The sequence below is a fragment of the Choloepus didactylus genome, chromosome 20 (assembly GCF_015220235.1).
Source record: "Choloepus didactylus isolate mChoDid1 chromosome 20, mChoDid1.pri, whole genome shotgun sequence".
NCBI classification, from domain to species: Eukaryota; Metazoa; Chordata; class Mammalia; order Pilosa; family Megalonychidae; genus Choloepus; species Choloepus didactylus.
Genome location: NC_051326.1, coordinates 4,001,424 through 4,015,590, shown reverse-complemented (window position 1 = coordinate 4,015,590; position 14,167 = coordinate 4,001,424). Strand labels below are relative to the sequence as shown.

The 14,167-nt window shown below is 34.6% G+C and overlaps 1 protein-coding gene across 1 annotated transcript in view; it reads right to left on the bottom strand.

The window, feature by feature from the left end:
• Positions 1-14,167, bottom strand: part of DDX1 (DEAD-box helicase 1) — a 45,739-nt gene that overhangs the window by 15,918 nt on the left and 15,654 nt on the right. Inside the window, exons 14-18 of the mRNA XM_037812924.1 lie at positions 12,473-12,533; positions 8,335-8,433; positions 7,458-7,547; positions 6,556-6,744; positions 5,842-5,893 (exon numbers count right to left, since the gene is read on the bottom strand). Of these exons, the coding sequence (XP_037668852.1) occupies positions 5,842-5,893; positions 6,556-6,744; positions 7,458-7,547; positions 8,335-8,433; positions 12,473-12,533 (491 nt within the window). The remainder of the gene's footprint in view (positions 1-5,841; positions 5,894-6,555; positions 6,745-7,457; positions 7,548-8,334; positions 8,434-12,472; positions 12,534-14,167) is intronic.

Sequence of the window (14,167 nt, the reverse complement as noted above, 5' to 3'; positions counted from 1 at the left end):
CTAGCTAGACTGACAAAATCAAAAAGAGAGAAGACCCATATAAACAAAATAATGAATAAAAAGGTGACATAACTGCAGATCCTGAAGAAATTAAAAAAATTATAAGAGGATATTATGAACAACTGTATGGCAATAAACTGGACAATGTAGAAGAAATGGACAATTTCCTGGAAACATATGAACAACCTAGACTGACCAGAGAAGAAATAGAAGAACTCAACCAACCCATCACAAGCAAAGAGATCCAATCAGTCATCAAAAATCTTCCCACAAATAAATGCCCAGGGCCAGATGGCTTCACAGGGGAATTCTACCAAACTTTCCAGAAAGAACTGACACCAATCTTACTCAAACTCTTTCAAAACATTGAAGAAAATGGAACACTACCTAACTCATTTTATGAAGCTAACATCAATCTAATACCAAAACCAGGCAAAGATGCTACAAAAAAGGAAAACTACCGGCCAATCTCCCTAATGAATATAGATGCAAAAATCCTCAACAAAATACTTGCAATTCGAATCCAAAGACACATTAAAAAAATCATACACCATGACCAAGTGGGGTTTATTCCAGGCATGCAAGGATGGTTCAACATAAGAAAATCAATCAATGTATTACAACACATTAAAAACTCAAAAGGGAAAAATCAATTGATCATCTCAATAGATGCTGAAAAAGCATTTGACAAAATCCAACATCCCTTTTTGATAAAAACACTTCAAAAGGTAGGAATTGAAGGAAACTTCCTCAACATGATAAAGAGCATATATGAAAAACCCACAGCCAGCATAGTACTCAATGGTGAGAGACTGAAAGCCTTCCCTCTAAGATCAGGAACAAGACAAGGATGCCCGCTGTCACCACTGTTATTCAACATTGTACTGGAAGTGCTAGCCAGGGCAATCCGGCAAGACAAAGAAATAAAAGGCATCCAAATTGGAAAAGAAGAAGTAAAACTGTCATTGTTTGCAGACGATATGATCTTATATCTAGAAAACCCTGAGAAATCGACGATACAGCTACTAGAGCTAATAAACAAATTTAGCAAAGTAGCGGGATACAAGATTAATGCACATAAGTCAGTAATGTTTCTATATGCTAGAAATGAACAAACTGAAGAGACACTCAAGAAAAAGATACCATTTTCAATAGCAACTAAAAAAATCAAGTACCTAGGAATCAACTTAACCAAAGATGTAAAAGACCTATACAAAGAAAACTACATAACTCTACTAAAAGAAATAGAAGGGGACCTTAAAAGATGGAAAAATATTCCATGTTCATGGATAGGAAGGCTAAATGTCATTAAGATGTCAATTCTACCCAAACTCATCTACAGATTCAATGCAATCCCAATCAAAATTCCAACAACCTACTTTGCAGACTTGGAAAAGCTAGTTATCAAATTTATTTGGAAAGGGAAGATGCCTCGAATTGCTAAAGACACTCTAAAAAAGAAAAACGAAGTGGGAGGACTTACACTCCCTGACTTTGAAGCTTATTATAAAGCCACAGTTGCCAAAACAGCATGGTACTGGCACAAAGATAGACATATAGACCAGTGGAATCGAATTGAGAATTCAGAGATAGACCCTCAGATCTATGGCCGACTGATCTTTGATAAGGCCCCCAAAGTCACTGAACTGAGCCATAATGGTCTTTTCAACAAATGGGGCTGGGAGAGTTGGATATCCATATCCAAAAGAATGAAAGAGGACCCCTACCTCACACCCTACACAAAAATTAACTCAAAATGGACCAAAGATCTCAATATAAAAGAAAGTACCATAAAACTCCTAGAAGATAATGTAGGAAAACATCTTCAAGACCTTGTATTAGGCGGCCACTTCCTAGACTTTACACCCAAAGCACAAGCAACAAAAGAGAAAATAGATAAATGGGAACTCCTCAAGCTTAGAAGTTTCTGCACCTCAAAGGAATTTCTCAAAAAGGTAAAGAGGCAGCCAACTCAATGGGAAAAAATTTTTGGAAACCATGTATCTGACAAAAGACTGATATCTTGCATATACGAAGAAATCCTACAACTCAATGACAATAGTACAGACAGCCCAATTATAAAATGGGCAAAAGATATGAAAAGACAGTTCTCTGAAGAGGAAATACAAATGGCCAAGAAACACATGAAAAAATGTTCAGCTTCACTAGCTATTAGAGAGATGCAAATTAAAACCACAATGAGATACCATCTAACACCGGTTAGAATGGCTGCCATTAAACAAACAGGAAACTACAAATGCTGGAGGGGATGTGGAGAAATTGGAACTCTTATTCACTGTTGGTGGGACTGTATAATGGTTCAGCCACTCTGGAAGTCAGTCTGGCAGTTCCTTAGAAAATTAGATATAGAGCTACCATTCGATCCGGCGATTGCACTTCTCGGTATATACCCGGAAGATCGGAAAGCAGTGACACGAACAGATATCTGCACGCCAATGTTCATAGCAGCATTATTCACAATTGCCAAGAGATGGAAACAACCCAAATGTCCTTCAACAGATGAGTGGATAAATAAAATGTGGTATATACACACGATGGAATACTACATGCCAGTAAGAAGGAACGATCTCGTGAAACATATGACAACATGGATGAACCTTGAAGACATAATGCTGAGTGAAATAAGCCAGGCACAAAAAGAGAAATATTATATGCTACCACTAATGTGAACTTTCAAAAATGTAAAACAAATGGTTTATAATGTAGAATGTAGGGGAACTAGCAATAGAGAGCAATTAAGGAAGGGGGAACAATAATCCAAGAAGAACAGATAAGCTTTTTAACGTTCTGGGGATGCCCAGAAATGACTATGGTCTGTTAATTTCTGATGGATATAGTAGGAACAAGTTCACAGAAAGGTTGCTATATTATGTAACTTTCTTGGGGTAAAGTAGGAACATGTTGGAAGTTAAGCAGTTATCTTAGGTTAGTTGTCTTTTTCTTACTCCCTTGTTATGGTCTCTTTGAAATGTTCTTTTATTGTATGTTTGTTTTCTTTTTAACTTTTTTTTTCATACAGTTGATTTAAAAAAGAAGGGAAAGTTAAAAAAAAAAAAAAGAAAGAAAGAAAAACAAGGAAAAAAAAATGATGTAGTGCCCCCTTGAGGAGCCTGTGGAGAATGCGGGGGTATTCGCCTACCCCACCTCCATGGTTGCTAACATGACCACAGACATAGGGGACTGGTGGTTTGATGGGTTGAGCCCTCTACCATAAGTTTTACCCTTGGGAAGATGGTTGCTGCAAAGGAGAGGCTAGGCCTCCCTATATTTGTGCCTAAGAGTCTCCTCCTGAATGCCTCTTTGTTGCTCAGATGTGGCCCTCTCTCTCTGGCTAAGCCAACTTGAAAGGTGAAATCACTGCCCTCCCCCCTATGTGGGATCAGACACCCAGGGGAGTGAATCTCCCTGGCAACGCGGAATATGACTCCCGGGGAGGAATGTAGACCCGGCATCGTGGGACGGAGAACATCTTCTTGACCAAAAGGGGGATGTGAAAGGAAATGAAATAAGCTTCAGTGGCAGAGAGATTCCAAAACGAGCCGAGAGGTCACTCTGGTGGGCACTCTTACGCACACTTTAGACAACCCTTTTTAGGTTCTAAAGAATTGGGGTAGCTGGTGGTGGATACCTGAAACTATCAAACTACAACCCAGAACCCATGAATCTCGAAGACAGATGTATAAAAATGTAGCTTATGAGGGGTGACAATGGGATTGGGAAAGCCATAAGGACCACACTCCACTTTGTCTAGTTTATGGATGGATGAGTAGAAAAATAGGGGAAGGAAACAAACAGACAAAGGTACCCAGTGTTCTTTTTTACTTCAATTGCTCTTTTTCACTCTAATTATTATTCTTGTTATTTTTGTGTGTGTGCTAATGAAGGTGTCAGGGATTGATTTAGGTAATGAATGTACAACTATGTAATGGTACTGTAAACAATCGAAAGTACGATTTGTTTTGTATGACTGCGTGGTATGTGAATATATCTCAATAAAATGATTAAAAAAAAAAAAAAAAGAAAGAGGAGACATTACCACTGACACTGAAGAAATAAAAAGTATTCAAAGAGGATACCGTGAACATATGAATGCCAACAAATTAAGATAACCTAGATGAAATGCACAAATTCCTAAAAGCACAAAAGTACCTACACTGACTCAAGGAGAAACAAGCTCTCAACAAACAAGAAGTAAAGAGAATGAAACAGCAAAACTTCCCACCAAAGAAAAGCCCAGGACCAGAAGGCTTCACTAATGAATTTTACCAAACATTCCAAGAATTAACACCAATTATGCTCAAACTCTTCAAAAGCACTGATGAGGAGAGAATATTTCCTAACTCATTCTATGAGCCAGTGTCTTCCTAACACCAAAGCCAGATAATATACACATACACAAAAGAATGAAGATGGACTCCTACATCATACCATATACAAAAATTAATTCAAAATGGATCAATGACTTAAAATAAAAACCCAAACTTTAAAAATCCTAAAAGAAAATATAGGGAAGCATCTTCAGGACCTGTGTTAAGTAACAGCTTCTTAGACTTTATACCAAAAGCACAGGCAACAAAATAAAAACGGATAAATGCAACCTAATCAAAATCTGAAACTTTCGTGCATCAGAAGACTTTATAATGTTTTGTTTTGTTTTGTTTTCTTTGGGGGTGGGGGAATACGAATGTTCTCATATTGATTGTGGTGGTGAATACATAACTATGTGATTATACCAAGAGCCACTGATTGTACACTTAGGATGGACTGTATGGTGTGTGAATAAAACCATTAAAAACAAACAAACAAACAAAAAAACACAATGTATGGGTATCTAGGGTGAGGATGGGGATATGTTGACATTCTCTGTATTGGTTTTGTATTATTTCTGCAACTGTCCTGTAAGTTTGAAATTATTACAAAATAAGAAGTTAGGAAAAAAAACGGACTATCATGAGAGTAAAAAGACAACCTATGGAATGGGAGAGTATTTGGAAACCACATATCTGATAAGGATTTAATATCCAGAATATATAAAAAAAATCCCACAACTCAACAACAAAAGAAAAATAACGCAATTAAAAAACGGGAAAGAAACTTGAATAAACACTTCTCCAAAGAAGAAATACAAATGGTCAATAAGCACATGAAAAGATGTGCAACATCATTAGCCATTAGGGAGATGCAAATCAAAATCACAATGAGATAACATTTCACACTCACTAGAATCTTTTTTTTTTTTTTTTGAATATTGGTTAAGAGGAAATTTTAGGTTGTGTATATGTTACCAGAAAAAAAATTTCAAAAAACCACAGAACTGCAGCACATAAACAGCAAACCCGAATGTAATTTATGGTTATAGTTAATAATATAATTAAAAATTTGATAAACAACTACTTGAAGATCATTTTGGCATCTTCTGTAAAGTTGCAGCTAAAGACATTTTCCTTTGTTACCCAATACCCCTTATACATGAAAAATCTATATAACATTTGTCCTGGAATTCAGGACGACTACAAAGTCTCTCATAAATTTGCTGGTTTCCTATGATCAATGAGAATTATATAATTCAAAATATTTCTGATGTAGATACAGGAGACTAATAGCTAAATTCAGTGATTAATTATAGTAACTAATTCCTCTAGGCTGACCTGTATCAGCTTTTCCCCCATTTCTCTTTTGTTTGTTGCTTTTATTTTCAATTTTCCTGCCCTATTTTTTGTAACTCACTTCAAATCCTTCATGTGAGTAAAGAGGGCAAAAATTCAATGAAAAAATACAATTCCTTTTCAAAAGTTTTCAACTTAGATTATCTTAACTTACCTGGACTGTTAGCACCAGGTCTTGTGTTATCTTTTGCATGTACTTCATCAGTCTACCAAAAGTAAAGGATAAAAAGGGGTTGAGGATAATTAATTTAGAACAGGTATCACTTTTTTTTAAAGGGAGAATTGTACTTATCTTTACACTATATTTCAGATGTGTCTTTATAGTCTGTAGGCAAAACCATTCTTTAGATGTAAGAACCCTTTATTAACTGTGAGTCTAACACTAATCAATTTTAAATGTAATAAAAATGCAAAGGTCATTTTTCAGAATAGTGTGTATTTATAATAAACACAGCCTTATTATAGAAAGGTAAATCTAATTAATTGTGGAGAAAATGACAAAAGAGCCACATGAAACAGATTTAGGAGAACAAGGCACATCAAGAAGATGTTTCAGTAGAGGGTTCCTCCTAAAATGCTACTAAAAATGGAAATAACCATATCTGAAATTAGGTCTTTATATTGATAACGCTATAAAATTTTATCAAGGAAGCTGATCACATAAGTAATTTTATATAGAGAGCAAATAAAAGATAGAGTCCATCACTTATTCAGTGCTGTAAAGGTCTAAGCTTTCACCACCAACGCACTGGATTTCTTTTTTCTTTAGTACATATCAGATTGCTTTAGGTGTCACTACAAGCTCAATGTTAAGGTTGTACTGATTTGCTTCTATTCTACACAAATGTCAACATTATAAGGTACTTACTCTAATGTGGTTTTTTCCAAGCCTTTCCCAAAGCCTGTCTGTTTTGGGATTCACTGGGACAACAACATGGTGTACAGTATCTGGAACGGAATCTTCTCCTTTTAAATCAACCCATGTAGGAAAATGCATTATCTTCTCAGACAGTTTCTTTACATCAAAAGAATGCAAAGTAGCAGAGCAAACAATAACCTAAGAATATGAAAATCAAAATTTAAACTTTTATTTTAAAATAATAATTATATCACATTAATACTGAAGCAGCCTGTAGGCACAAAATATCCTAAACCTGGAGTCTAAAGACAAGTTCATTACCTGGCTCTCTGTACTAGTAACTAGCAATGCGATTTTGTGTAGGTTAACTCTCTGAGCTTCAATCCCCTACTGTCACATAGAAATCCTGTCACCTATTCCTCAAGGTCCTACAAAAACTAAAAAGATAAAGTTTATCATAAGTTATACTTATTCCCTTCTCTCAAAAGCCTCTCCCTCTCTAACGGTTCCTAAGAAATAAGGATGAGATAAATAAGAGCAATGTTTTAAGAATAATTACTAAGAAAGCAACAGTTTCTCAGTAGTTCAAGAACTTTCCTCTAAACAGGAAGCAGTACTAAAAGTCTGGAATATTAGCCCTAAAAATGCTCTGTGAGGGAAAATTTAAAACTAAGAATTTTTTTACTTATAGCCTTCTGTAACACCAAAGTAATTTCCTCAAATTTTCCTCTCCCTTAATTCTAAAAGAGTATTTAAGACTCTTTTCTTTGTGTGTACTTTTTAATCAGATAATGAACAGTACAGTAGTTAATGTAATTCAAAAGACATTGAAACCAAAAAATCTGATCCTGCTCATAAACATAAACACATAATTTCTACATGTATTTTAAGATGCATTAGTCATCTTATACCTGAAGTCTTTTTCCATCAGATGTAATCTGAGGAATCTGATTGTGAATTCTGTTTATGAAATCAGAATAGCCTTGAGAAAGAAGTCCATCCTGCATAAGAAGCAAAGAAAAACAATTTTTTAAAATCTGCATCTAAACCTTTCTTTTCTAACTCAAATGTTAGATGTTGAGGTAAAGAAACAAATTCATATACAGACATAACCCCTTATTTTCAAAATGATTTGTTTCTATTGGATATTTAAAGACAAGTTATAATTTCAACGTTAAATTCCACATGACTAAAACATGAAAAAGTTGACAATAAACAATCCAAAAACCCTATTCTAAAATTCTGAAATGGCTTCTACCATTTCTATGGTTAATACCTCCCACTGCATGTCCTTAAGCATATGATTTAATATGACCAAAAAAAAAAAAAAAAAAAAAAAATCCTCAGTGCTGGGAAACTAGTTCAACCGATCTCAAAAATAATTTGGAACTGTTCAAGAATCTTAAACACATTAATATCCTTCCAGATAGTCCACATTTGCAACTCTGACATAAAGAAATAACTTGTAATGTGGAAAAACAGTTCACTTACAAAGAGAGCCATTTGGAATGAAAAACAAAACTACATCTTTAGTAATGGGAGTAGTTAAACCATGAAGTAGTCATATGATAGACTATAGATTACCTTTAATAACTGTTTATGAAAAATCTTTTGTTACATGAAAGAACACTTAAGCTATTACATTAAAAAAATATTTTCCAGATTCCTCATAGCTTCATTTCAACTACATAAATTAATATATATATAAATATAAATATAAATATAAAAGAGGGTAAAAACTATACCAAACTGGTAACAGTGATTATCAGTGATTATATTTCAACATACAGCTTCATCCAGGACCAGGAATCTAACTTGAGATAAGTTCAGCTTTCCAGTGGACACCAAATCATCCAGTCTTCCGGGGGTGCCTACAACTATATCTACCTGAAAAATATCAAAAGATTAAATATCTAAAAATAAAGAATCATTATAATCTGAAAATAGCAACCAACATGTTTAGTTATAATAAAAAATATGCATATTGAAGTAGTCGGTCAACTCTAAATTCTACATAATTATGTAAAAAAGGAGTTACATATAATGCCAAATATCAAACTTGCATTTAACTTGAAATTAATGTGAAGATTTCTGCAAATCAGTTTTGACATCCTTAACTGTTACATATAATCTGCTATATAAAATTTGTATTTTCCAAGCAAAAACCAGATGAATTTACAGGAACTCTGAAATTAAACCAGGATTTCAAACTCAGGTCCTATGATTAATCAGCTGTGTGACACTGATTGATTTAATCTCTTCTAGTTTTAGTCTTCTGATTTTGGAAATGGGGTAATACCTTCTGCTCTCTAAGAGAGATGTAACAATTATGAAATAAGATACATGAAGCACTTGATGCCTAGAGTTTCAGGTGCTCAGTAAGTTTGGTTACAATTAATAATCATGATGATACTGTTCTTCAAGAAAACAATAATTACTATTTGTTATGTGCTTAATGAACAGGCACCATGACAAGCATTTACCAAGTACTATAGCATGTCATACTACCACTAAGGTAAACACTACTTTCATTATTCCTATTTTTAGATGAGGAAACTGAGTGGTCAAGTTACAAGGACTCAAAACTGCACAACTGGTAAGTAAACAACCTAGGATGCAAACTCAAGGTACAAACAGGAGAAACGATCTAATCCAAATTAGAGCAAGTTTTATTAAACTTTTTTTTATAAAAATTTTAAACATACACAAAAGTAAATGGCATAATGAAACCCCATGCCAGTGTCAACAATTAACACCATTTTTCACTCTTCCACAAACATTTTTAAACAAGTCCATAGGTACAGCGATCAGGAACATGGGCTTGGGAGGTAACTTGACCTGAGTTTATCATCTTGGGCAAGTTACTTAAAATTCTGTATAAGCCCTTTTTCTAACCTGTAAAAACAGGGAAGAGCACAATCTCAGATGGTAACTGTGAGAACTGAAGAAAATGCACATGAAAACATTTAGCAGAGTGCCTGGTCCATTTCTAGAAAGCACTAAACAAAGGGTGGGTTTTTTTTTTTAACTGATTTATATATATCATGTAAAGTTTGCCATGTTAGCCTTTTTTAATTGTACAGTTCAGTCACATTAATTATATTCACGATGTACAATCATCACCACTACCTATTTCCAAAAATTTTCAACACCCCAAAGAGAAACTCTGTACTCATTGGGCAATAACTACATATTCCCTCCTCCTTCCAGCTCTTGATAACCTCTATCTGTTTTCTGTCTCTATCAATTTGCCTATTCTAGATAGTTCATATAAGTAGAATCATACAGTATTTGTTCTTCTGAGTCTGGCTTATTTCACTTCACACATTTTCAAAGTTCACCCACGTACCAGGCATCAGAGCGTCCATGCAGCATCCCTTTTTACAGCCAAATAACATCCCATCGTGTGTCTCTAACATTTTGTTCATCCATTCATCCACTGCTGGATGCCTGGACTGTTTCTGCCCTTTGGCCATCGTGACTAATGCTACCATGGGCACTGCTGTACAAGTATCTGTTTGAGGGCCTGTTCTCAGTTCCTTTGGGTATATACTCAGGAGTGGAATTGCTGGGTCATATTCTACGCTTAACTTTTTCAGGAACTGCCAAACTATTTTCCATAGAAGCTAGACCGTTTTACGTTCTCACCAGCAAAATATGAGGGTTCCAATTTCTTACATCCTTGTCAACACTTATTATCTTCCCTTTTATTAAATTATGGCCATCCTAATAGGTATGAGTGATATCTCATTGTGGTTTTGATTTGCATTTCTCTGACGAATGATATTAGCATCTTTTTGTGTCCTTGTTGGCCATTTATCTATCCGTTTTTGAGGAAACATTTATGCAAGTGCTCTGCCCATTTTTAATTGGGTCATTGTCTTTCTGTTGAAGGTTAGGTATTTTTAAAGCATGTAAACGGATGTATATGCGAGCACAAATAAAATATTATATAAAGTCATTCAATAAATTAGACAATTCAAAATTTCTACTATTGATAGGCATAAAAAAACAATCACAACCACTTACATTCTTTTTAACCTGTTCTTTCTACCCTAGACTAAAAACATAAAGACAGCTTTCTCCTAACAAATTTCTCCCTCTAGTCCCATTACTTCAATATCTCACCCTTTGACAAAAAAAAAACAAACAAACCAGAACACTGTGCTAAAGGGACTTCTGATTTGGAACAGTATGAGGCATTTATATTCCCATAAAAATAAAGTAGACATTCTTAAAGTTTCATTTGTACTGATAACTAGCAAGTCTCAGTTCAACCTAGAGAAACTGTCAGGAAATGTAAAGATAAAACCTGCTCAATATACTGAGCATCTCCTATGTACAAAGCACTAGACAGGCGCTGCACCCAACAAAACAGAATAAGGTATTGGTTATGTAAGGTGTAACATCTCTTGAACAGAGAATTCTATCCAACTACGTGACTCCTTCCTCCTCAATTTCAGTAAGGTTAAGTCAACACAAAAACAGACAAAGGGTCTCTCGGGTTTAAAAAAATAAAAGTCAGTTAGACTGGAAAAGCTTCAGAAATACTTATATGACTTGTTGCATCAACCACTCCATCAGGCCTCATGTGCACAAAGCGCATCACAGCGAATGCACACAATTTAAAAACTGAAAGATACTACTTTCTCAGTCCAAAGCTGACTACTGCCATAGCACAAGACACAGAACAGGACTCAGAAGGAGCCAAAGGATGACAGCAGTAGAGAATGTAAGATGAAAAGAAAAGCAGAAAGGGAACTTATTATAAACCCTAAGAAAAGAATGGAATTGAATCTTGCTAAGACACCTACGGAGTAACACTGCCTGTACTATGCCATTAGCTTTAGCCGTTAATAAGTTTTGAGATAAGACTGAGGAAAGCACATCTAATTTCCTTAAAAGTTCTGTAAGCTGGAAAATATGAGTTGAAAAACTTAAGTTAATGGAAACAATGGGTCTGGGTTTGAGGAATCAATATTGGGACTGCACCAATTAAAACTCTTTCATAATCACTAAAATAAAATAAATATAACATTCCAAACAAAAACATATCAAAGCAATATTATCCAGATTAGGATGCCATACCAGGTCAAATCTAAGTCCACTCAGCATAACAAACTCCAGTTTGCTACAGGCACCAGTGGAGTTTTGGGGAGGACACTGTTGCCCACCATGACTAAGGGTCAGGTGGTTTAGGTAGATTTAAAAGATCAAATATTTAGGAAAGGGAATGAAAGGGAAATTTGTAAGGAAAATGTTATTTTATATACATAGTATACTTCATGATATCCTACTTTTATATAACCTGCATTTAGCTCCACAGAATTGCTGAACACAGCAGTTAGAATTTCCCTAATTTCTTCCCCAAGTAGCAGAGATCACACAGCCTTAGCTCTGTCCTGGATAACTGCAGGGCCGAGGACAAGCCTTTGACTTGCCCTTACATATACCTGAACTTATCTCCCTCCTTACTGGAGCCACTATTTACAGTCTTATCATCTTTATCCTCCCCAAGGGTCACTGCAAAAATAACATCCTTCTATGCAATCTGCTTTTCTCCATTTCTATTCTTAACTCCAATTTCTTCTTTATCAATTATCCCCAAAAGGAATGACTGTTAATTCATAAAAGCTAGAAAATTCTCAGGTTAAATAATTCTCAGAGTAAATAAAAATAACTCACGTATGCTGGAATTTTGTATGGGTGGTTTGGAAGAGTCTACTGCTCTATATACTTCTGGGAAACAAAAGGTATACTTCCAAGACATATTTAAACAAGTATTTACTACTGTGACCTTCTACTAATTTTGGCCTCACTTAATTTTTCTTGAAAAACAACAGAAGTATATGATCAAAACACAATGACCCATAATGTTACTTTTTTAAAGTAAATTTTAATTTTTAAAATTAAAAGCACAACTTACCCCATTATCCAAAACAGAAAGCTGATCCCGTGCTGCAACACCTCCAATTATCAGAAGCTCCCTAAAATAAATATTCAGAGTGATAATGTAGAAAAAGAATTAAGTCTACTTTACATTGTTTGATCTGTAACCATTTCTTTTAGGTGGAAATTAAGGTTAAGTAACTGAGAAAGAATCCACAGCAAAGTGAGTTGAAGAAGGCTGAAAACAAAGCATTTTATTGCCAGTAGACATATATAATGCTAGAATTAGGCAAAAGTAACTGAAGAGAATATGGAAGCCTAGAACACAGAAAATTACTCCTCACCTACATACCTTCTGTAATTAGGATACATTAAAGGTCCTCCAAAACCTGATTTCAACCAACCTTTCAGACAGATATGCTTTTATGTGTATAAAATATCTCTGAAAAAGTATATAAGAAAAAACAATAAAATAAAAAAGGTTGCCACTGGGAAGGATAAATAGATACCTGGGGATGAAAGAAAACTTACTTTTCATAGAATACCTTCTTTGTGTTGTTTGAATTTCTTTTATTCCAAATATCTCAAAACTTTTTCTTAGATTAAAAAAGACTGACTAATGCCAAGACTATTCAATGCAGCATATTAAGAGTAAGGAATAGTCTTTTCAACAAACAATGCTGGAAAAACTGGATATGTACTTGCAAAAAAAAAAGATGTTAGACCCCTTTCCTACACCATACCCAAAAACTAATTCAAAATGCTTCATGGGCCTAAATGTAAAACTTAAAGTATAAAACTCTTAAAAGAAAACATAGACATAAGTCTTCATGACCTTGGGTTTGGATACAACACCAAAAGCACAAGCGACAAAAGATAACTGAACTTCTTCAAAAGTTTTGTACTTTTTGGTATTTCAAAAGATACTACCAAGAAAACGAAAGGGAAAAAAATTAAATGGAACTCTACAAGCAGCTCATTTAAAAAAAAGAAGAAAGAAAAAGAAAATGAAAGGACAAATCACAGAATGGGAGAAAATATTTGCAAATCACAGATCTAGTAAGGGACTTCTCCAGAATATATAAAGAACTCTCACAACTCAACAATAAAAAGAAAATAACCAAGCTGAAAAACGGGCAAAGGATTCAAACAGATATTTCTCCAAAGACATAACAATGGCTAAAGAGTACATGAAGAGATGGTCAATGTAATTAGCTATTCGGGAAAATCAAGTCTAAATCACAATGAGTATACCACTTCGTATCTACTGAGATGGCTATAATCCAAAAAAATGGAAAATAACAAATGTTGGCAAGAATGTGGAGAAATTGGTATTCTTCTATATTGTTGGTAGGACTGTAAAATGGTTCACAATTATTGTGGAAAACTGTTTGGTGGTACCTCAAAATGTTAAACATGAAGTTGCTATATGACCCAGTAATTCCACTCCTAGGTACATAACCAAGAGAAATGAAAACATGTGTCCACACAAAAACTCATACATAAATATTCACACAGTGTAACAGTCAAAAAGAATCAATTCAAATGTCCATCAACTGATGAATGGATAAACAAAATGTGGTGTATCTATACAATGAAATATATTTCTGCAATAAAAATGAATGAAGTATCAATACATGCTACAATGTGGATGAACCTTGAAAACTTTACACTACGGGAAAGAAGGCCATCACAAAAGACAATATATTGTATGACTCTATTTATAGAAGAA